The 24,285-nt window shown below is 51.6% G+C and overlaps 1 protein-coding gene across 4 annotated transcripts in view; it reads left to right on the top strand.

Moving 5' to 3' along the window:
* Positions 1-21,411, top strand: part of ERG (ETS transcription factor ERG) — a gene marked incomplete at its 3' end in the record, with an annotated part of 50,672 nt that extends 29,261 nt beyond the window's left edge. Inside the window, exons 3-9 of one of the 4 annotated variants that reach the window (XM_084231510.1) lie at positions 2,341-2,544; positions 3,272-3,352; positions 5,148-5,219; positions 12,449-12,517; positions 13,226-13,282; positions 13,887-13,934; positions 20,891-21,411. In XM_084231510.1, the coding sequence (XP_084087636.1) occupies positions 2,341-2,544; positions 3,272-3,352; positions 5,148-5,219; positions 12,449-12,517; positions 13,226-13,282; positions 13,887-13,934; positions 20,891-21,411 (1,052 nt within the window). The remainder of the gene's footprint in view (positions 1-2,340; positions 2,545-3,271; positions 3,353-5,147; positions 5,220-12,448; positions 12,518-13,225; positions 13,283-13,886; positions 13,935-20,890) is intronic. The other 3 variants (XM_084231512.1, XM_084231511.1, XM_084231513.1) reach the window with 3 other exon arrangements.
* Positions 21,412-24,285: the final 2,874 nt, after the last annotated feature.

Raw genomic sequence — 24,285 nt, 5'->3', positions numbered from 1 at the left:
AAGTTTTATAAAAACACTTAAAAAAGGGACCCCCAGGAATGACAGAGAGATCAGACTCCCCTAATTAACTGGCCTCCGAAGGTGTCAGTTCACGAACGAACATGAACCCAGTGATTTTGAGGCAGTTGCTTCTGTATAATTTGAGATTATCTGGTTCCACCAATGAAAGAAGAAAATTCCTTTCCAGAATGAGCTGATTTCTAGAAGCAGCTACAACAGCAAATCGTCCTCCTGTGGTACTAGAGGCAACACAAAGCAAACCAGACGGTCTGGCTGGTCCCGAGCAGTGGGGTTCCTGGGAAGTGACCCAAGGGGCCAGTGGACAGCACCCCTCACGCCACTGCCCTCTGCCTGGAACTGAGGGCAAAGGGCTGAACTAGGGGCGTCCTGAGAGCAGGCCACTGGGAACACAGTCTGGGGTTTAGTATGTGGTACCCTTGGAGACAGAACCCTGACGGGGGCCGGCGCTGTCTGCACGCAGTGAGCTGGGTGAAGCTGGGCCCCCGCGGACTCGTCCCAGGTTCACAAACAGCGTCTCCACGTACGTGGGTAACAAGGACAGCGCCCCTCTTTGTCAGTGCAGCTGTCGAGTTTTTGTGGACCCTTTGCAGCAAGAACTGAGACCTTTCCAGATTCCAGGAAAGGGGGTATAGCTCAGTGGTAGAGCATTTGACTGCAGATTCCAGGAAAGATGGGCATGTGGGCATGGGTGGAGACGGGCAGGGAGAAGGCGGTGCCGCCCAAGGGCCTCCCCACAAGCCCCCCAACCCCCTGGGCCGCACGGACAGGTGATGCTGGAGATGTGGGGGAGACACAGGTCTGGGGCGTGGACACCCTGCCTTGCCCTGGCGCCCAGGTGATGCTGAGGCCGGTGCTGCCGCAGGTCCTGGGGGCACGGCCTGACCTTGTCTGCGCTCATCACCCGGGAGCCTTCACAGCTCGGGTGCTCAGGCCCAGGCTGCCCTTCGGCCAAATAATATCGGAGTCTTCCTGGGGGAGACCCAGCATCCGAGTTTTCCATCTCCCGGGTGATTCCACGTGGAGCCAGGTGCCGGGCCAGTGCCGACTCCTCACGTGCACAGGGAGTTTTGTGGGAGAGCAAATTGGGTGTTTGTGGGGTGCCCAAGGGCTGCTGGGGTGATTGGATATTCCTCCATGTGTTCTATTGGATACGTCTGGAAAATACAGCGCTGAGTGCTAGAGCAAGCCGGGTAGCATGTGTGCTGATTTTAAAAACACAAAGTGTGTGCATTTGATACACATGTAAAGTGGGGGTGATGGGTGTGGCCACTTCTGGAGTGTCCGGGGTGAGGGGGCGGGATGGGCCGGATGCATTGGGCCTGAATTCACACACCGGATTTCAGAACAGTGGGCATACTTGACCTCGAGGGCCTGTCCAGGGGACTTAGGTCAAGGTTTGTATTTGACACGTGACAGACGCAGAACGGAGAAGCAGCCTCCTGCGGCAGGTAGAGAGATGCCGGGGCTAGAACTCCGGGTGCCAGCCCCCGCCCGGGTGTCTCTCAAAGCTCAGCACCTGGGAAGATGCCTTCTCCCAGTGAACACCCCGGGCCCGGGCTGTTTTCCGTTGGGGTCACCTGCTTCTCCTCCCCCGGGCCCTGGCCTCCTGGTCCTCCTCGGGGTGCCATCCGTCTGTGGCAGCAGAGCGTGATGGCGCCTCCAGTATCCTGTGGGAGCGGGTCTCCAGCTGTGCCGTGTGACTGGCGCCAGCGCCCCCGGCTGCAGGTGCACGTTAGCTGGGACACGAGGTCTCTGCAGGAAGAGGGAGTAACTGACAACCCTCCCAGGGAAGTGGCTGCTCCTGGAGGCACTGGTGTGGTTTGCCTTCCCTTCGGTGTTTCCAGTTCTGTGGCCAGTGTTTTTCAGTGTTTCATACAGACCCAGCTCTGAGTGTCTGTGCGATCTCTCATCTGCATAAACCTGCCATGTATCGCCAGCTCTTTCTTCATATAAACGTACCAGCATTTTCTAAGGAAAGAAAGTGTCCATCTTCATGGGGTTGTGAATAAATAAATAAGAAAATAAATGGGGGAACTGCAGGGCCTTCCCCCATGCCCACCGACACGCCTGGCTCAGCAGCAGGTGCGGGCGGTGTGGATGATTCAGAATCATGAATTCAATGTGAAGACCGGAGGGCTGCAGGTGTCAGTCTGTTGGTGGTTTTTGACCTTCCCTTGAGCCCCCGAGCCTGGCTTGAGGCAGGTGCTTCTGGACCGTGGAGGGGCTGTTCTGGGAGCCGCGGCTGGCTGGGCCCCTGGAACGAGCCTTGGCCTGGACACAGGTCCCTGGGGGTGACGCGCGTGTCTCTCTGTCTTGCAGACCCTACGCTGTGGAGCACAGACCACGTCCGGCAGTGGCTGGAGTGGGCAGTGAAGGAGTATGGCCTCCCCGACGTGGACATCCTGTCCTTCCAGAACATCGACGGGAAGGAACTGTGCAAAATGACCAAAGACGACTTTCAGAGGCTCACCCCGAGCTACAATGCTGACATCCTTCTCTCGCATCTCCACTACCTCAGAGAGAGTAAGATGGCCGCCCCGCGGGCTCCTCCTGTAGCCAACATGCTCAGCCCCCCCTCCCCCAGGTCTCCTCCTCACCCTCACTCCCACTTAGGAGCCGAGCGCTCGCCACCCGCAAGGTGGTGCCTCGGTAAAGGTGCGTGGACAGTAGCCGCCCCTTCGACCAGGAGCCAGAGCGGCCCTTAGCATTCAGCAGCCTCCTGCAGGGTCCCTTCAGCCAAGAAGATACGTCAGAGGCACATGGAGCCGAGTCTGCTCACCCGTCACTCAGTCTCCGTGGGGTTCCACGTGGACGAGCGTCCTGCAAGGCCTCTCCCTCATGGGCACCAGGGGTCACCTCTCCCAGCACTAACCGGGGCCGCTTGAGATGGTCCTGGGCGTAAAGCAGGGGTGTTCCTTGGCATCACGAGATGGCGGAGCCCGACAGGCAGGCGTGGCACGTGGTTGGGGCCTGAGCACGCCTGCTGCGCGGTGGAAGGAGAGGGTAGCAGTAGGGCGACTGTGCGGGGTCACTGCCTTGCCTGGCACCCACCCACTTGCCCCTGCGGGGGCTGCCACCTGGGTCCCAGCCTGCTGCCCGGCAGCTGGCCATGGACACGTTTCCCAGAGCCACCCCCTTAGGGTGCGGGTGGGAGATGTTTCTCACTCTTGCTATTTTTCTGTTCGAAGAAAGGTAATTCCCTCCTTTTTTTTTTTTCCATTTTGATGTTGCTTTGTGTTTTGTTTTGTAGCTCCTCTTCCACATTTGACTTCAGATGATGTTGATAAAGCCTTACAAAACTCTCCGCGGTTAATGCATGCTAGAAACACAGGTAATGCTGGCCCTGGCCCTGCCCCACAGGACGAGCATAGCACCAGGTCTGGTCTGCAGGTGGCTTGCTGGAAAGGTGGGCCTGGGCGGTGGTGCCCCAGGGTGGCAGGAAGCCCATAGGGGACTGGGCGCTGCAGTGACCACCCCTGGAGGCAGGGGGTGCTCTGGTGCCCACACGCTCCCCTGCCCTGACCTCGGAAGGATTCCCTTCCACCAAGAGGTCATCGTGCAGAACGTCCCTTTCGCCAGGCCCGTGGCTCACCTTTGCTGCATTAAACCCGCTGCTCCTGCTCCCTAAAAATGCGCTGTACTGTCTGTAGAAAATGGGGCGGGGAGCAGCCTTCACCTTCTCCCTTTTGTGTTCTTCCTTCATTTTTATTCTGAACGGAATTTTTACTAGACAAGCAGGAGTTTTCTTTTTTCCCCTTCCTGGTTAAAGTTATAGGCCACCTGGCTTGTCTCTGACCTTGCAAGGACGCTTTGCAGGAGGCAGGAGGAGGCCATGCCAGGCTGTGTGTTCTGCAAGCTTTCGCTTAAGGGGGAAGGACACGCTGTTACAGTTTTGGAGATAAAATTAGTGACTAACCCAGACCCTTGCTCTTCTCTCTCTAACCATTGATTCTGCATTTCATTTGTTTATTTATGTTCTTGTGAGTCTGGCGGAGTTTAACAGACTGCTTCATCCCACTAACCTCCCTCCTGGGCTCAGAGTAGAGGGGGTGTGTCAGGGATGGGTGTGTCAGGGATGGGTGTGCTCTTGGTTGGGGCTCATTTCCTCCGCCCAGATGGAAGCAATGACAGAAGCTTGGCCTCAGGGATCCCCTCCCCTCCCCCCACTGCAGGGACCCTCTGACCCCACCCAGGCCGGGGCCAGAACAGCAAGGGTTTTGGGGTCCCCTGCAGCCCTCATGTAGACATGCTGCTGGTTTCCAAATATTTTCCCTTTCATTTTAAAATGGATAATGTGGGTCCAGGTTTTAGAATTAGCAATGACATCGCTATTTTATTTTGCTCTCAGTGTCAAGACATTTGCTTTTTAGTGTATACACATCAGCTGGTGGTGGCCTCAGCATCAGAAATGGCAAATCCCTCACACCACGTCATTCCCCTTCCTAGGAACTCCTTTGAGCTACACATATTTTCTGTAAATTCACAGAATTCTTTTAATAATGTAAACTTACAAAGAATTTTAACAGAGTGAACATTTCAAGAAATCTCTGATGTCGTTATTTTTGTTATTGTGACGCATAGAAGTGATTGGAGAACAGGACAGCAGATTCCAAATGGGCTGGACTGTGAAAAGGGAGGTTTTTTTGCTGATAATATCAGCATTGACTGAGAGAGAGAGAGAGAAAACAGGCATTGAATAAAGATTTGGGTTAATTAATAATAAGCTCCATATAGTCTTTGGTTAAATAGTCATCATTCTTTGGTCCTCCTTCCCAAAGGTTCTGTACTATGCTTCGCAGGGTTTTATGAATTTAGGAATTAAAACATGCTCCATATGCAGGTGATTTTTTGTTAATGAAATGGAATCGCTGGCTGGGGTGGAGGGGCTTTAGCAAGAAGTGTAAAATCGAAACCCAAGACTCTAGCACGTGGCCATGGAGCGCTTCCTCTTGCTTTCTTCTTGGCAGCCTGTGTCCAGCCCCTGGGCCTGCCCGCCCGCCCTGCATCTGCCGCGGCAGGTGGGGTCCTTGCTCTGGCTGTCACGGGGCCACGCCGGCGGAGCCCCGCTGTGGGATGGAGCACCACGCAAAGACCTTCACACGTTTTGTCTTTCCTTTTGTCTGCAGGGGGTGCAGCTTTTATTTTCCCAAATACTTCAGTATATCCTGAAGCTACGCAAAGAATTACAACTAGGCCAGGTACGAAAACACCCTTGTGTGATCTGTTCACTGAGGGACCCCCCGGTGGTCCTGCTGAGCTCCGGACTCCGGTTGCCTGCTGCAGTGAGGGCCTGTGGGGAGTCTGAAGTGGGTCCCACATAGTCAGACTCTGCCTTTCTGGATTTGGAACCTTAATCCCCCTGACTGTGCCCTTCACAGAGCACTAAAAGTGGGGGCTCAACGCAGACCAGCCCTTGACTCGCTGAATTAGCTGGAGGATAAGTGTATCCTCAGATCAGAAGTCCTGCCTCTGAGTGATCGGCCCCTCCTCCAGGGAAGGTCACGCACAGGAGGGAGCCCATCACCCTTGGGACACTCCAAGCTTGTCCTGGCACCAGTGCCTCAGCGCAGACACGTGTCCTGGATATTTGCATCCAGACCTTACTGCATGTTCTTCCGGATGACTTAAGTGGGTGATTTATTTTCATGTCGTGTGCACACGCGTACACACACGCACGCACACACACACACACACACACACACACCTACCATGGCCTGTGAGTGCCGCACACGGTGTTAGATTCTGGGGATACAAAGACGAGCAGACTCCAGAAAGCTGAGTCTGTTCCCAGCACAGATGGACACCGGGGTGCAGGCCATGGAGGACAGGACAGGGAACAAGCTGACAGGACAGGGAACAAGCTTGTCCAGAAGTTCTGGCTGGTTCAGCAGAGCCGCCCAGCACCATACACTGACTCACGCGTGAGTATCTGTCTGTCGAGGGCTGGCAATGGGGGCCAGTGAGTGGGACACGCGCGCATGGACATTGCCAGCCGTACTGATGTGCCAGCCGAGGTGCCCCACATCAGTGACACTTTGGAGCACCAGGGGGAGGTGTCACCTCCGCAGGGGAGCTTTCCAGGGGAGGTCAGATGCCAAAGGAGGGTAGGGGTTGACCAGTGCAGAAGGAGAGGCCTGGGACAGGACCGAGGGCTGCTCTGCCAGCCTCAGAAATACGAGTCAGAACAGCAAGATGCTTTTTCCATTTTCACAGACGATCTGGAACTCATGTCTTTTAAAATCAGTTGCTCTTTACCGCTAGCCCACGCCCTAGCCATCCAATCTCAGCATGGACTGGCCTGGGGCATCAGCCTCATGCCTGGAGAGCAAGGCCGAGGGCCAGTGTTGCCCTTCCCCAGGTCGCCCGTCCCTGCTGTGTGACTCAGAGCTGGTGAGCTCCTCTCTGTGGTCAGAGGAAGCTGCGTGGTGGCTGCTGAAATGGCGCGGGGCTTTCACAGGCCATCAAGCTGGGCAAGACCAGGGTCTAAAGAAAGTCTCCAAGAGAATCAAAATTGGAAAATACAAGTGCACACATTCTCTAGAGATGTGCAGGCTTACCACTGGTAAAGGCATCCTTGGGAAGCCAAACATTTCCATCCATACTTAAAAAAAAACAGTGAATGTGCTCTCCAGCATTTGGCCTGCAGGGCCTGCTGTCTTAGCGCTCCCGCCAAGCCCCTCGATGGGGGGGTGGGGAGCTGCTGTGGAAGGGCCCGGCGTGGGCCGATGTGCTAGTTCAGCCCAGTGGGCACCTTGCTCAGCCGCTGCTGTGGCCACAGAGACAGAACAGTGGGTCCTGAAAAGAGCCTTTCTGGTTTTGGAGGCAGAGGGCTTATAAGGCCCGGGCCGTCCAGAGTGTGGAATGGAGTGGCCGGGGGTGGTGGCTGAGATGTGCGGCAGGTCTGGCCAGCGAACGTCAGTCTCGCCTCACGTGGTCCTGAGGCGACGCTTCCTCGGGCCAGGCACTTCAGTGTGACCCGGGAGTGGCCACACGTCCCTCGCACCGTGAGCAGTCGGGTGTCCCCAAGACCCTGTTTGTATTGGAAATACCTGTTCAGGTCCCGGGGACTGCACTCTTGAAGGGAGACACCAAGATGGGCCCCGGGGCTGGGAAGACTGTAAGGCAGACGGCACGTGCCCGAACTGTTTGCTCTAAGCCAGATTCAGGGACTTGACCTTGAGGATGGTCACCGGGGTGGGCCGGTGACCAGCCTTGAAGGTTGTGACTGTGAACCCCGAGAGCGTGCAAATGGAGGACTTGGTGATGGCTCCGAGGATGGGCCTTGCAAGGCTGACTCGCAGAAGTGCTTGTCTCTGGGGCACAGGGGCCAGCCCGAACCTGACTGTGTCCCGGTGGTCCGTGAGGTCTGGTCACTGAGGACACTGTTGACTCTCCTTGGGAGAGGCCCTCGGGTCCTTGGGGGTAGAGACCAGAGTTCTGTCCCCCCGTGGGCCTGTGTCTCGATCCTCATGTCCACCCATGTCTCTGACCCCACACCCGTGGAAGCAGAAGAACAGAAGACCCCTCTGTCCTACTCTGTCCTTTTCTTTCTGCCTTGAGTAGCCGTCCCTGGCCTGCGTCCCCAGATGCCCTCTCCTCTCTCATGGCCAAGCTTCCCACGTGGATCATGTATTCCTGAGTCCCATCAAGTCAGCCTTCCTGCTGCTGTCTTGTACAGATTTACCCACAATTGCTCATGACTATCTCGTAACTTAACAGGTAACTGCATAATGGACCCGTGGGTCACCCCACCCCTGACTGCTCCACGTGTGTTCCTCTTTACTTTCTCCAAATGTTCTTGACACCAAATGCCCTGTCTTTCGCCATCCCTCTGTTGAGTTTTTACATCCATCTCTCCTCTGCTCTTACAGTGTTACTATATAGACATGGCATTTTCAATTCTATTTATAAAATAATTATCTTAGGGTGTTTTCTGTGTTTCTCAGGTAGTTTCTGTTACTGCTACCAAAATCTCTTTCCCCACTTCTCTAAATACCCTCTTTCTCCGCCAAACACACTTCCTAGGAGCTGTGGCCTCTTGAAATCGCAGGTGGCATAAATCGAAACAGGTTCTTCATACACACTTTCAGGTCAGCTTTGGACCCTCTGGTGTGCCTCCTGCCTGGCATCTGAGGAGCAGGTTAGGATAGTGAACTGCTCTGTGCCATGAAGGCCTTCCTTGACCCACCCTCCTTCTCCACCATCACTATGGCAGCCCATGTAGCACGATGTACATCAAGGGCATTTGCTATCAAGAGACTGGAGAGTAGACCCTACCACTGCAGTCCTGACTTCTGCTTCTCGGCTGGTGCTCTTCAACTCAGCCCCTCAGAATCTCAAATTCCTCCTCCACTGGAGTTTGTAGCTGAGAGCCACACACATGCAGTCCTTGGGGTGCACTGCAGCACTTTCTCCTCTGTTAGATGCACGGTGAAGCCTGTATGGACCAAACGGCTAGGAATGCATTCTTTGCTTCCCCCAGCTATAATGTAACCGCAGAGATCTGTAAACTTAGATGAAAGGGAATGAAAAATGCCTCCCAGAGCTCAATGTTTTGATACAGGATTTTAGAAGAACATAGGGAGATGGGAGGAAAACAAGAAAGTGACATAATTATGTTAGGGTTGACTCTAAAACGTCCTTCCATTAAACAAGGGTTCGTAGTTTGGCTCTGGGCAATGGCTTTTGGCCTTCCTGTCTTTGCCATTAGCATCTAATTTCATTGAGAACAGGCGAGGCTCATCCTTCCCCATCCAGCCCGCCAGGGACCTCCAGAGTCGCTTTGTACCATGCAGCATCGATCCTGCAAAGAGGACGACTCTCCCATGGCCCGAGCTCTAGCTCTTTAAAAACACGCTGGGCTTTTTTGAATGCTGAGTAATCAACAAAAAACTATGAACCAGAGACACTTTTTGGGGGGTGGGGGGCGGGAGGGGAGGGATTGGGGTCAGAATGGGGGGGTTGCAATCGTATGGGGAATATAAAAATAAAATTTATTATTTTAAAAAAAATACAAAAAAACAAACAAACAAAAAAAAAACACGCTGGGCTGGCAGAGGACAAGGACGTTAGAGGGCTGTTCTTCAGCAGCCTCGATGAAAGGAGAACAGAAAGCCTGGTGAACTTAGCCCTGTGAGAGGCAGCTGGGCTGCTGACGCAATTCCCTGTTGTCTAGGGAAGGGCGTGGGTGGAGGAGGAGTCACCTTTGGAGTCAGAAACTGTCTCCCAGCAACTATACGAAAATGCAGGCACAGAAGGACCAACGCCAGTCAAACTCCCTAGATGTACTCTAATGGTTTGGGGTCTGAAAACCATGGCGTACAACAGATTTCCATGGTAAGCCCAAGCCACCTGTGAAGTGGTCTTTATAAAGTTCCCTTTTTAAACACACTGTTACAGAAAAGACAGCCAAAGCCAAAAACAGCCTCCCAACATTGGCTCTTGTGCCAAAGCTAGGAGTTAATTACCTTGAAGAACAAATTTGAAGGGACATGAAGAGTGCATTGAAATGATGCCAAAAATTAAACGTAAAATATGTTCGAATTAGGAGTCATAAGATCTACTATCAATACGGAGTGTACATGGAGTAATAATTTTTTCAAGCCATCAAAGTATGTGTAACTCCTCAAGACTGCCCCGCTTTGAGGTGATGTAGCTGCTGAAGAGGCCATGGCTGGACATCTCCTGTCTCAGAAACATTTTCTAGGGTCACACCCTAAGGGAGTGGGCATGAAGCCCACGCCATGGGATCAGTATCTGATAAGGAAGCTTTGAACAAGAATTTTATGACAGAAAACAGAAGCCTGCTTATCTTCCATGCAGTATGTCTATGACCATGTTAATCTATTCATGAAACATCTGCAGTTCTTGGCTACCAGTTGGACTTGGTGGTGTTTATGTCATAAATTATTTTCAAGAGCGGATGGGACATTGTTATAATCCCTAAGAAGAGTTTTATGAAAAGAGTAACAAAATATTTTTCTTTTAGTAGTTTGATGTTTAATATTTTCCAGTCACCCTTCATGAGTAATACTCATGAAGTGGTTGGGAGCTAGCCTACCAGTACTTGTTATGAATTCCATTGGAGTTTTTATACCTCAGGTAAAGCATTCCGTCTAGAGCTCTTGCCACGCATTTTGTTTGTATTGGTGTAGTCCAGCAACACTGCTACTAAAACCTGTAGGAACACAGAAGTCTAGAAAAGAACAATGGAAATTGACTAGAACAGGCTTTCTCTAGCTTCAAGGTACACCCAAGTCACCTGGGAGCTTCTTAAAAAGCAGATTCTGTTGAGTATCTCTACAGTGAGATTCTGCATTTCTTTCTTTCTCTTTTCTTTTTTTTTTTTTTAATATAATGGTTTTTCTAATATTATTATTTTTTAGATTTATTTACTTATACAAGAACTGGGGTACAGGCCAGAGGCGCGGGAGGGTGAGAGGATTCACCAGAGACAGTAGGAGGAGAACAGGCAGATGGATGAAGACACTGCTGAGGGGAGCAGCGGCCAGGGCAGGAGAGGTCTGCTGTGCCATGTGGGTATCTCCCTGGCCGGCTGGGAATCAAATCCACACTGCAGAGGCTGTGGACAGCTTCACAGCGCTGTGCTCAACCCACGGCGCTACCGGGAGGCCCGAGATACTGCATTTCTAACAAGCTCCCTACTCTTGCCAATATTGCTGGTCTGAAGACCACATTTTGAGAAATAAGAGTCTGGGGTGTGTTTCTGTATCATCTTGTGTTTTCATTTGGTAAACAGAAGCCCCTTGCTCATGTGCCTGTCTGCTCCTAAACTAGGCTAGAGCCTGTTATGATTGCCTTGTGAGTAAATTTTCCTTTTGAGATGATTCTCTGATTGAAATTCTGGCTGACCATTTTTTTTTTTTTTGTGACAAAATGCAACTGGATGAGAATCCCTGTGTGAAGTACTCCCAAACATAAGCTGAAGCTTAGTTGTAAATTGATAGCACTTGCAGATTTAATTCCCCTGTGTAACCACAACACCAGAAAAGTGAGACTCTGAGGAGCTGGGTAGGAAGGGCATACGGTTCCAAAATGCAGAGATGCCAGCTGAGAGGGAGTGGTGGGCAATAGCAGTTGAAAGAGAAACATCATCTAACTCAACCAAAGCTCTGGAGGATAGAATTTCACAGACCACACTAGTTGCAATGCTTGTAGCCAAACAGACCAAATAAATTAGGGCAATTCTGTATTGAATTTCACATTGCATTTCATTGCTATTCTCTTTGGGATATGAAAATAGGAAGAGGCACATTTTTTGCAATAGAGTCAAGCTCTTTGACGAGTGACCCACCAAATTGCCAATTTTAAACAAAGTTAAATGATCTGTTTAAAGAAAAGTTTTAAACAAATTGCATTGCCCTGCCCTCCAAGTGAGATTTTATAACCATTCCAGGTGCCTGGCAGCAGTTACCTGATGAGGTGTCTGTAGCTGGCCTAGAATGACACCTGGCATTGAGCTGAGACCTATCCATCCAAGAAGACATAGTTGTGAAGTGATCCTGTAATAGGATTGAATATAGAAATAATGTTTCCGAAACAAACTTGAAATGACTTAGTCTTCATGCTTATTAATAGCACTCACATTAGAAAGTGGAAGTATAGTGATTGAATCTGCATCTGATTAGTATAATGAAGGTTTGTGGGACAAATGATAATAAACTAAATGCATTGACATATTCTTAAGCTCTCAATGTCATTGTTGTGAGGACAGCAACATGTTGTGAGGAAAGTGCTGTTCAGTCTTGCAGTTGATTTCATAGAATTGTAGAGAAAGTACAAATTCATTTAGAGATAGAAAGAGTGGACATTTGTGTAGGAAAATATATAGTTAAGATTGACTTAGTGTAAGTGGATGAGATTACCAAAGGAAAATAGGGCTGACTGAGAGAGGCAGCTGGCAAATAAGAGGCCAAATGGTAGTGCTGGCTTCCCAGGAAGGAGAAGGAGGAACATGAATGTCGTTTGACGGTTTTAGAGACTGATTTCAAGCAAGAATTGGTTGAATCATCAGAGTTGTAGGCTCTGTTTTGGATGGATCACGAAGATAATAAAGGGGTGGGTTTAGATAGGCCTCGTTGGAAGCAGGACAGACTCAATGGCGAGAAACTTTTAAAATGGTCTTGACAGATGATTGTAGAAAATTAGTTCAGAAGATCCAGCCAACTCTGTAAGAATCTGTCAGTGAGTTTTCTAATGAACATGTGAAAATTTTAGATCAAAAATACATACAAAGTTATAATTTGTAAATAATACCCAAATGCAGTAGAATCCAAGTCATACATTTCTTTGTAATACTGGATTATTTTGCACACCATTTAGTCTAATAAACAAAACCCCCAAAACACAAAATATCTATTAGAAAATACCATGCATGATGTTTTAGTTATTTTCTTTGTCTTTGTAGATCTACCTTATGAACCACCTCGGAGATCAGCCTGGACAGGGCATGGCCACCCGACCCCCCCATCGAAAGGTAGAGTGTTGGCTCCAACTCCCTGACATCTGCATACCGCAAGACAGCGGATAAGTATTGATGTGATAATAATTGCTGTAATTAATCTATGCTGCTTTAACATGGAAAGTGTTTGCCCCATTGGGGACGAAGCCCAACTGGTCTTTTTTTTTTTTTTTTTTTTTGCTGTGATTCTTTCTGTGGAGTTTATTTATTATTATTCTTGCTGTGGAGTTTATTCCTACTTCTACAATAGAAGGAAAGGGTGATGCCACGTATTTCAACATGGACACATGCGTGTCTCCTGGGATGTTTGAGTGTGGATTGAATATTGGGCGATTACCCAATCTTGGACATGTTAAGGAGCATCCCCTGCTTTCTTTTATTTTCCTGCAGGTTTCCCTTTATCTACTTATGGGAGACTGATTCATTTACAATTGTTTTGTGAGGTCTCTCCAGTTCGTTTTTCCCCCCATTTTTGAAAAAAGCAGAATACAAATAAATGTTTAAAATAATACAGAGGGCCCGTTCTTTCTTTTTTAATACAGTGTTTGTATTTGGTCTCCTGGCAAGAAAATTTTTTTCTTATCATCCAGTATTTCTTACTCGAAGAGCGAGACTACCATGTTAATAACTAAAGTAGATGATGAAACGATTATGCAACAGCATCAAAGACTAAGGCCAAATCAAAATCACAGCTGATTTTCTCTTTCACTTATGTATTTTCAGCTGCTCAACCATCTCCTTCCACAGTGCCCAAAACTGAAGACCAGCGTCCTCAGTTAGGTATGTTTCAGGGACTGTTGAACGTCCGTACGAGGCAGGTGCTACAGGGTATTTCTGAAACACATCACTTTCTCAATGAAATTAACTCCACTTTATCTTTTTTATGACTGCTTTATATAGAGAGCGGAGACCAGATGATCTGTCTGCTCCTGATGACTGGAGACTTTGCTAAAACATTTCCAAAATCTATGCCATAAATATGAGAACACCACCAGTTGCCTCACATTCTGTCTGCTGCTTTGTGCCTTATGAGCTCTTCTAATTTCACTTCTCAGACTGTGCAGCCGTATCAGCTCCTGGGCAGAGTCCAGTGTGGGAAGGCGGTGGGGTTGATACTGCCCATGCTCTGGGCTACGCGGCCCACGTGGCCATGGGGACTTAACATACTTTGCCCTGTTTGTGTCCGGACCCCTGGCCAGCCCTGAGCTTGGCCACCACGAGGATGCCTTGAGCAAGCCGGGTCTCTTTTGGAAGAGACCCTCTCATTTGGGAGCTGGGGCAGGCTCTGGAGTTCAGAAGCCCAGTGGGTCAGCGCCAGCATGGTCATCACACCAGGCTGCACGGCTCCATCTTTGAGAATTGACTTCTGTTCTTTTTGCTGTAGATCCTTATCAGATTCTTGGACCAACCAGTAGCCGCCTTGCAAATCCAGGTGAGATATTGGTGCTGTTGATGATTTTGCCCTTAAAAAGTTAATTTTGGGTCGGCAACTAATTTTTTCTCACTCTGCCAGCTTTGTGATGGATTCTTCTCCAGCCAGGGCTAACGGAGAACAGCGTCGACCTTTTTTATCTCACCATCCCTTGTGTCTCCTTTGACCCTCCCTCTCCCTCCTCCTTAGCCTGAGAAACTTCAGTTATTGGTGTCAGCTGGTTTTCGTAAGCATCCTGCTTTGCCACGTCATCCGCTGCGTGAAATGTCCAGTATTTGTCTTTGTCCTTCTGACTTGCTTGACTGTGTAATTCCCTCCGACTCCTTCCATCTTGCTATAAATAGGACATTTTGCTTTTCCTGGTGGTTGAATAGAACCCAAGCGTGGACGGTCCCTGCCTTCTCCATCCTGCCGTCTGTAAAACCCTGAGCAAAAGTTCTCCCTGAATTATTTGCCCAAGTGGAAAAAAAAATGGGTGGATTTAAATGAAGATTTTAGTTTCAGCAAAGAGCATTAGCACCTAATCCAAGCTGTGCCAGTTTCCCCCAGATGCTAAAACCCAAGTGAGTGGGGACTTTTCTTGTCTCAGGGTTCTGGAGAAATCCCGAATCAAGGTGTCAGGTGCCAGCAGGGTGGGTCCTTCTGAGGCTCGTGAGGGCCGCTCTGTCCCAGGCCTCTCTCCTTGGAGTCGGTGGCCGTCTTCTGCCCATGTCTCTTCACCTCGTCTTCCTCCTGTTTGTGTTTCTGTGTCCAGGATTTTCTTTTTATCGGGACAGCATCCTGTTGGACCACCCTGACAGCCTCCGTTTAACTTAATGGCCTCTGTGGAGGTTCTGTTTCCAAATAAGATCGCTGTTGGAGGTGTTGGGGTTGGGCCTCCAATATGTAAATCTGGCAGGGGAGGGGTGATACCCTTCACCACGTCCCACAGGCAGATAAGGAAGTGCAGCGAGGAGAGCCGCAGTGACAGGCTAGGCTCCTCTTGCACGGGTGCTCAGCCTCTGGGCGCAGATGCTGGAGGAACGTGCAGATTCTTCCTGACCCGCTGGGAGCCAGTACCTTGTCAGGGGTCGTGGCCTGTCATCGCATTTCAGCGCCAACCAAATTGTGTTCTCTGTTTGCATTCAGAGCAGAACCAGCTGTGCTGGCACAGGCTGCAGAAGCCCACAGCACACGCTGCACATTCTCAGCAGCAAACTCAGTGCCAAGATGTCACAGGCACAGAGCAAGTCCAAGTGGGAATGTATACGCTTCAGCATCGAGGCCAAACGGGACTGCAAATGGAAAAGTTTAGATCCAACCAGAGTGTAGCCACAAAGGGAAGGTATACCGTGAGGTGTAAAGTGTCATCATTATTGAGCCTCGGCATCTTTGACGTTCATTTGTGATGTTTTTCAAATTTTATTATTTATTCTTTAAAGAGGTGACATCGGTTTGCAGCCTGGTAGGTGATTTGGAGTTGTAGGATCGCCCCTTCAGGCGCTGTTACCACACCACAGCCACCACCAAAAACCCATAGTCCTTTAGTATCATAGACAGAAACTGCCAGAGCGGGAGGGGGCCGGAAGAGAACAAATCTTCAGCAAAGGCTTTTGAGGCACTTGAGCAGCGACAAGGTGCTCTCTCCATTCAGTGCGCAGTAGTTATTTGCTGATTGGAGCAAAGCAAGGAACAGGGAGATGCCAGCCTCGACCCCGAGGAGCTTGTGTCCTGGTGGAGAAAGGGGCACAGGTGGTTGCAGCATTGCCCAAACCATGAAGCCACAGGCTCTGGTCTCCCCGCCTGCAGCTGGTGTCCAGGCTCCTGGGGGTGTCCGTCTGTCCTCAGACCTGTGATGGCTTTCCCTCTGCAGCTGCTTCCATGACTGTTCAGATAACAAGGATATCTCTGGGTTTTTTATAAAGATTTATTTATTTATGCATACAAGAACTGGGGTGTAGGCCAGGGGTGCGGGGGTAAGAGGATTCACCAGAGACAGAGTGGGGGACGGAGATACACTGCTGTGGGGAGCAGCGGGGAGATAGGAGAGGTCTGATGCGCCGCGTGGGTCAGTTCCCTGGCCCAGGATCGAAATCAGGCTGCAGGGGCTGCGGATAGTTTCATAGTGCTGAGACTTGACCCCTTGCGCCGCCAGGGAGGCCTGATACCTCTTTGAGATGATTATTACCAGGCACGCTTCAGGAAGACTGGCCCGGCAGCAGTGGTCAGCATTAGAGAGAAGGAAGGGACAGAAGCTGAAACAGCCCGGGAACCTCAGTAAAATACTGTGAAGTTACCATCACGTGGCGTCCACCCCCTGGGAGGCCCGGGCAAGCGCTCATGGCCCAGGTCCCGCCTCCCCGCAGCCGGGGATTAGCCTGTTCGTCCTGCAGAAGAGGACTGAGAGGACCAGGGACACGAGGTGGCCGTCCCTGGGTCCCACAGCCAGTAAGATGGGAGGACTCCACACTGTCCTGTTTCTCAGCTCTGGGGTTTTCTTGCCCCGTGCTGCCGCTGGTCATGCAGGGACGGGAGAGGGAGGCCTTGGAAAATGGGGACTGAAGAGACCCGGAAGGAAGGTCTCCACTGGGCCATTTTGGTTCATCCCCAGCGCCAGAAAAGTGAAACTCTGAGCTCCATGGACCGGAGGTGGGGGGTGAAGCAGAGGAGAGTGCTGGTCCGCGCCAAACAGGACCAAACCGCCTTTTCCCTCAGCTGGTGGTGGGCTTGCCTCCGGGGGCCAGATGGCGCTCGCTGACACGCGTCCCCACGCTGTCGCAGCTGAGGAGCACGGGGTGGGGGGGGCACTGCAGCTGTGTGTCCAGAAGCCAGACGCTGTGGCTGGCGCAGTGACCGGGCATCCTGAGCTGGCCCCAGCCCTCACGGCCCGAGGAGGAAGAGGTTGCTCTACTTCTCTGAGATCTCAGTTTCTACCAGCACCTTTAGAATGATTCTTTTTTTTTTTTTCCTTTCAAGATTTACTTATTTTTTCATTTATTTATACAAGCACTGGGTACAGTCAGAAGCGCGGGAGGGTGAGAGAATTCACCAGAGCCAGAGCAGGGAGCAGAGCAGGCAGAAGGACCGAAGTACACTGCTGAGGCGGCAGGAGAGGTCTGCGCGCCATGTGGGACCCTCCTCCGGTGGCCGGGGAGCAGCCGGGGATCGAACCGGCGCTGCAGAGGCTGCGGGCAGCTTCGCAACCCAGCGCTCAACCGCTGCGCCACCGGGGAGGCCCTAGAATGATTCTTGGGGTGGCAGGGGGTGTGAGTGAAGGGGGTTAAATAAACACATGTTAATCTTCCAGAATAGTGTCAGGCACATAGTAGCTTTCAAGGGGTGCCGGCCGCCATCCCCCCAGGCTCTGCACCACTGGCATGTGTTCTGCGGAGGTGACTGCCTTGGGCATCCCCAGTCATGGGTGAGGCAGACCATTCCCCCAGTTGGCTTCCAGCCTAAACACGTCACGATGAGTGCAGTCACATACCTAGTTCATCTTTGTAGTAACCCTGTAAGAGTGATGGTACCATCAAGCCCATTTTACAGCTGAAGACACTGAGGCACAGAGGGCTGGGGTAAGGCGCGCTGCCCCAGGGCCCAGAAGTAGCAGAGCAGGCTTCAGCCAAGAGAGTGCTAATTCCAACATGGTGCTCCTGGCCACCATGCTCCCCTTCCCTCCAGCACGTCATGTCTGAGCCGGGAGAGCCTGGGCAAAGCCTTCTATCTGGACGGGCCTGCTGCCTTGACCCTAGTGTGGTGGCGGGTCCAGGCTGTGCATGTGGGGTTTTCTGCAGCACCCCACCCAATGCAGAAAATGGCTCCAAAGGCACTGCCACATGGCTTTGCAGGGCCCCTGTCGCTCCGTCCTCACCTGGGCCACAGACCCTGCCCTGCCCACTTGCCACAGTGGCTGAGTCACACCAAGCTCTGCTTTTTTCTGTGCTTTGTCAACTGTTGCGTGGTTGTGGCCTTTTTCTTTCTCACTTGGCACCTCTCTACTACCATGTCTCTCTTCTTTGATTACATCCTGAGATCACATTTCTCCCAAAAATGAAAGAATTGCCTTTTGTCCTCATCTACACCCCACCCAGCTCCCCCCCACCCCACTGGGCTCTCCTCTGTGTGGGCGGGGTCACCACCTTGGCTTCCTCGCCCCATCCTGGCTGTTTAGTTAATCACCTTGGGACAAAGCTGGGGCAGAAGTAGCTATTCCTTAGCAGTGTTACAAGGATGTCATCCAGGTAGAGTGAGAAAGTAGGCTGAGGTCTCACCAAGGAGAGGAGGTTCACGCCGCCGAGCTGGGGTGCTGTGGGATGGGAAATCCTTCCCGAGTGAACTTTTTTCACTTGCTGGTGTGGCCACTGAGCAGGCCAACCTACTCTTAGGTTTGGCCAAACGCCAGGCATCCTTGCTGGAGAACCCCAAGTCTCTATTCTAAAAGGCACCATATCTCATGGCAGTCATTTGTTTAGGCCACTAAAGAATGGCATTGGCTAGTCTGTAGCCACAGTAGTGCTGGGGGTGTCCACTGCTCAGCCACCATATTGGTCCTCGGGGACTCATCCGTACCCGGTGAACACGAGGGGTTCGGTCACAGACGCTAAGTGAGCAACGCTTGGGCTCAACGTGATGTCACACTTCATGCCGTTGACTTAGACGTTGACTTCTATCTTGCCTGTTTCGTTCTCCGGTTGGAAGCTGATGAATTTTGTCTCCAGGCTCTTATTCCCCTAGACCCTTGACCTGTACGAGACCCGAGCTCTGTGGCTGAAAGCGCAGGGTGAAATTGTCTCGTGAGAATGTGCTCATCCATCCTTTGAGCTTTGAGTGTTCAGCCATGAATTTAGATCCCCAGCGTTCTGGTTCTTCAGGAGCAGGGGAGAGCAGAGTCTCCGTCTGAGGCTTTTATGTAATGCGCGTTTATAAAGGAAGCGCATCGGGGGCAAATTCCTAAGAGGCAAAGTAGATTCGGAGAGATATTGTAGCTGTTTCTGAAGGTCTGTGTATTTATAGAAAATCCGCAGAATTGCTTTCTCCCCGGGAAGAAGCTGACACTGAGCACTTATTTTCCAACAACTCTGTGTTTATGTTGAAGCATATGTTCGATGGTTAAATCAAAAATCTATGTTTTTCCCTATTCCCAGGTCCTGTGTGGACTTTTCTCAAGTTGCAATCCTTTAGTTACGATACACATACTCAAACCATATGGTTTTCTCATACTATTCTTAGTATTTTTTCAATGCATATTAATGACATGTTGGGGGCAACAAAAATTGATTGGGAACAGTTTGAGTATGTGGTCGCGAAAAAGCAAAGGCCTCCATTGCCATCAACTACAAGCTGTTAATACATTTCAAATGTGTTGCTAGACTGAAAATGATAATTTTCCAGAACATGTTCAGCAAACGCTGACCTTTCTCACGGTGCTGTGTGTGGATAAATTCACAAACGTATCCATTTCCATGTAGCTGGTGTGGAAACCACAATTTACGAGTTGGACGATTTATACAGAGTCCTACTTGTATAGTGGAAAGAATGCAGAGAAAAACAAATTTATAATTGATTTTTACATGACATCAATTCCCTGAACAGCTGCCAGTTAAGGTCCCTTTAATCCTGTTATCACATCTATTGATATTTATAGTGAAAGGCAATCTTTTTGGCGCTATGCCCAAGGCAGCTCTGGAGCTGAGCCTTGGGAGGAGCGACCTGCCTCTTCCCCATTTTTAAAGCTTCTAACGTCTGTGCAGCACGTGGAACTGCTGCTCCTTAACCTGACGTTGATACTCACAGGCTCCGCATCCCCAGGGAGCCATATGTCATCTTAACGCAGCGTCGCTCCGCAGCTAGAATGATGAGCCCGATTGTGCTTTGAATTTAATAAATCATGAAGCCGAGTCTGTGCCTCCGAAGGTGCTGGCTCTGCACACCCAAGGGGTGAGGCCTCATTGACTAAGTCAGAGTCTCACTTGGAGCCTAAGAGGTGAAATCACGTACCATAGCAGTTTGTCTTTTGGAAACTGCCGGACGGTTGGCATCCGGTCCAGGGCCTCACATGCGTGGATTTCCGTTACGATGCATTTGCCCAAAATACTGGAAATGGGTGATCTGGTTTGAAAAAGAGCCAACTTTTTTTTTCTAAACTTCCTCATTTTGAGCGGGTTAATTCTGTTCTAGGAAAGGTTTTGACAGAATCGCGTTAGGAGTGCCAGCAAAATGTTATGTTAGAAATAACAGTGTTTACTTCCATTCTCTATTTTTTTTTCCATAAACTTTTTAGGAGTTCATTTCCTCCATCTGACTTTTATTATTTTACTTGACCTCGCCAATATAAATGGCATTAAGTCATTACTGCCACCGCATAGTGGCACTTTCTGCCTCCCCAGATAGGAAACATCAGACCTTCCACCCCCCAAACACAAGGCTGACCTGGCTGTTCTTCTAAGGAAGTCAGAAACGGACAGAGCCACCGGAACCCTGCCCCGTAGGCATTCTCTGCATTCCAGAAAAGCCTTGGCTGAGTGGGCCGGCCCCAGGGTCCCCACGATCCTCTGAGGTCAGGCTCTCCAGGCGCAGAGCGGGATAAAGATCCTTGTGCAGCGATTAACCGGGGCATGTCCCCGGAGAGAAGGCCTTGGAGGCAGGACCGGGCCGGGCCAAGCCTGGAAGGCTGTGGCTGGAGCTGGAACTGGGCCCCACTCTGCTCCAGCGGGGCCAGGGCCTGAGCAGCGTCACAGGCCTGGCGTCTCCTTGAGCAGGGGCAGCCTTCGAGGCTCGGTGTCCGTCCCTCCGGTGGCGCGTCGCGGGGGGTGCACGAGGCAGGTCCTGATCAGTCCATGGCCTTCTCTGGAGAAGAGGGGCCTGTGGAACAGAGCCTACAGGGAGGGATGGGCGCCCAGACGCCGGGGAGGGGATCCGGGAGCATCCCCACCCTAGAACTGTCCTCACTGCTGTCACCTTTGCCTCCCCCTCGCTAGGGAGCGGGCAGATCCAGCTCTGGCAGTTCCTCCTGGAGCTCCTGTCGGACAGCTCCAACTCCAGCTGCATCACCTGGGAGGGCACCAACGGGGAGTTCAAGATGACGGACCCGGACGAGGTGGCCCGGCGCTGGGGCGAACGCAAGAGCAAGCCCAACATGAACTACGATAAGCTCAGCCGCGCGCTGCGCTACTACTACGACAAGAACATCATGACCAAGGTGCACGGCAAGCGCTACGCCTACAAGTTCGACTTCCACGGCATCGCCCAGGCCCTGCAGCCCCACCCGCCGGAGTCGTCCCTGTACAAGTACCCCTCGGACCTCCCCTACATGGGCTCCTACCACGCGCACCCGCAGAAGATGAACTTTGTGGCGCCCCACCCACCCGCCCTGCCCGTGACGTCCTCCAGTTTCTTCGCCGCCCCAAACCCGTACTGGAACTCCCCGACCGGAGGCATCTACCCCAACACCAGGCTGCCCGCCGGCCACATGCCTTCCCACCTCGGCTCCTACTACTAAGGGCCCAGAGAGACCTTTCCCGACAAGCCGCCCTCACCCACAACTTGCCACAAACTCTATCGGAGACCACGAATCTAAAGTGCCTCAGGAGGGACGACCAGGCTTGACTGGGGGCTGGGGGAGGAAGCCAGGGACGCAGCCAAGGGTTCTGGCGGGAGGGAATTACCAAAGCATCACTATAGCCATTGCGAGGACGCTGCAGACGTCCGGGCCGTGGACGTGCAGTCGGTGGCCCGGCTGGGGAAGGACACTGTCAAGTAGAAGCGCGGGGTCGGGCGACGCCGTGCCAAAGGGACTGGGCTTCGGGAGCGTGTCCACAGGGAGTCTGGGTCCGCTGGCGTAAACCGGGACGAATCTAAAGCAATAGAGATAGAGCATAGTCTGGACCTAACACACCGTTCATGACGCCATTGCAAGGAAAACTACCTGTATTTAAAAAACAGACACATATCAAGACGAAAGGGCCGAGCGCCAGGCGGCCCCTCAGCGGACGCTGGTTGGGAACTCGCCGGCACGTGCGGGTTGGGGTGACATCCGACCCGACCCGCTGGCTGGAGAGCCGGCAGCTCTAACTGTGAAGACCACCCGAAGTGTCCAATCCCTTTGCAGGATTACGGGAGCTCGGAGCTGACGGGACCGAGGAGGGGACCTGGGACGTGACAGAGAGACAGCGGTTGTGGGCCGAGGGCTGGGGGAGGTGCGAGAGGGGCAGGCGGGCGAGGAGGGACGAGCTGGGGAAGCACTTCGCAAGCGGGCAAGACTGGACTTGGGACGGTGTCGGGACGGTGGGGAGCGGGTCACGGTCACGAGGCTGGGTGCGGCCGGTGTTGGGCCAAAGCCGGTGTTCTGAGGAAGGACGCGGCCTGAGTGGGGCAGGGAAGCCGTCGGAGGCGGAAACCAAAACAGGCATCTCTAGTGTGTGTGTGTGTGTCAAAAGAAATTTTTAACTGGAATTGTCTGAGCTAAAGGACACATTCAGGACCTCATCAACGCGCGGGGGCTGTGTTCTCCACAGCGGCAGGTAAGAGAGAGCCTTCTGGGCCCCCCGCCCGGAATCACCTTGGCTTTGGGGTCAGGCGGGCTACAGTTTTCCTTTTGAGTCGCGAACGCTGTGCGTTTGTCAGAATGAAGTATACAAGTCAGTGTTTTTTTCCTTTTTATATAATAATTATATAACTTATGCATTTATACACTACGAGTTGATCTCGGCCAGCCAAAGATACACAACAGAAGAGACAATCAATGATACAATGTGGCCTTGAATTTTAACTCTGTATGCTTAATGTTTACAATATGAAGTTATTAGTTCTTAGAATGCAGAATGTATGTAATAAAATAAGCTTGGCCTAGCATGGCAAATCAGATGGACACAGGCGTCTGCCTTGGACTCACTGAGCGGCCGGGGACACTTGCGCTGAGCGCCGTGGGGTTTGCGAGGTCGCTGCACTTCCTCTGGAGAGGCGCACAAACCAGAGCCAGGCGCGCGAGGGGCCGGCGCCTGTGGGCCTCTCCGGGCCTGTCTTGCCCGCGGTCGGTCCCGGCCCGCGGTCTCTCCTCCCAGCCTTCGGGAGCCAAAGGACCACAGGCTCCTCTGTGCTCATCCCCAGACTAGGAAGACGCCCCTAGAACTGCAGCTGTTGTGTAGACAGTTCAGATCAGCGCCCCAGCCACTCACCCTCGGTTCCTGCTACGACACTAAAATGTGTTGAATGGTGAACAGGCTCTGGCTCTTCATGCCAACTTTATGGCCAGGTGGCTGCTTTTTATCACTTGCAGGAAGCCATGGCCCGCTTCTCTACTGCCTGTTTCTCCTGCGCTGGCCCCACCAGGACCGTGTGGGCACTGGGATTCGCCGGCCCTGAGCCTGACACATCGGCCCTTGCTGTGTCTATGTCTAAAGTCAACCCCCCTTGGCGTCTTCTCCCTGGGCCCTCCATGTTGCCAAGCTGGGCCCAGGGGAGGAAGCTGAGAGGCGGGACCCAGGGCCATGTGGGAGGGAGCAGACCCGAGGCTCTTAGGCTCAGTTCTGAACCCACCCGTGGCAGAGCCGCTTGGGGCTGGCTTTGCACTTTGTAATCCTTTTGCTACGATTAAGAGGAGTTGCCAGACCTCTGGGCTAGGGACATGCTGGCAGTGGTCTTTAAAGTCGGGGAGATCCGGTTACTAAAGCTTCAGACACTCTTCATTATTTGGATTAAAAGAAGTCCAACCATCCATCATTCTGCAGCAGCCGGGGGAAGGCCTGAGTGTGCCCGCTTCTCCTTGGGGAAAATAATACATTAAAAAAAACATAAAAGCTGGCAGCGGACGCAGCCCAAACTGTTCTAATGGAAAAAGCCGTCCTTTTTGTCTTGGCACGTGAAGTCCAGGCACACCTACATTCTGCTTAAAAATACACATTTACTCGAATAATCACTCAATGCCACTCTTTCAAGATTGTATCCTGAGCAAAATAACAAAAACAAGACGTGATTAGCCTGTTCAATTTTAGCAGATGTTTTCAATTAGTGAGGCCCCCTCCCCGTCCTGATTATCAGCAGGCTTTATGACGGGCACGAGCAACGAGAGTCGTTTTGGATAACGTGCTAATGCTGAGTTCTCCCGAATAAATAATTCTTAAGTTATGTCTTAAAATCATGGGAACTCTCTGTTCCTGTTAAAATCGGCTTGCAGCGCACTCTCTCATAGTCACATGAGGAACCTTTTCTCTGCTTCTCCTGCCGATTGGTGCACCCAATGTGTGCACACACACGCTCACACACACGCCCCACATCCTCTCTCACCTGCAGGCAAGAGATTTATCCTCTTCTTGTATAAAGAGCCTTTGGTTCTGTACTTGGTGGGTGTCCTCAAATCTCAGCAATGATGTCCTTT

This window comes from Talpa europaea, assembly GCF_964194135.1.
Source record: "Talpa europaea genome assembly, chromosome: 4".
In the NCBI taxonomy this organism is placed as follows: Eukaryota; Metazoa; Chordata; class Mammalia; order Eulipotyphla; family Talpidae; genus Talpa; species Talpa europaea.
This window is presented reverse-complemented; position numbering and strand designations above follow the sequence as displayed.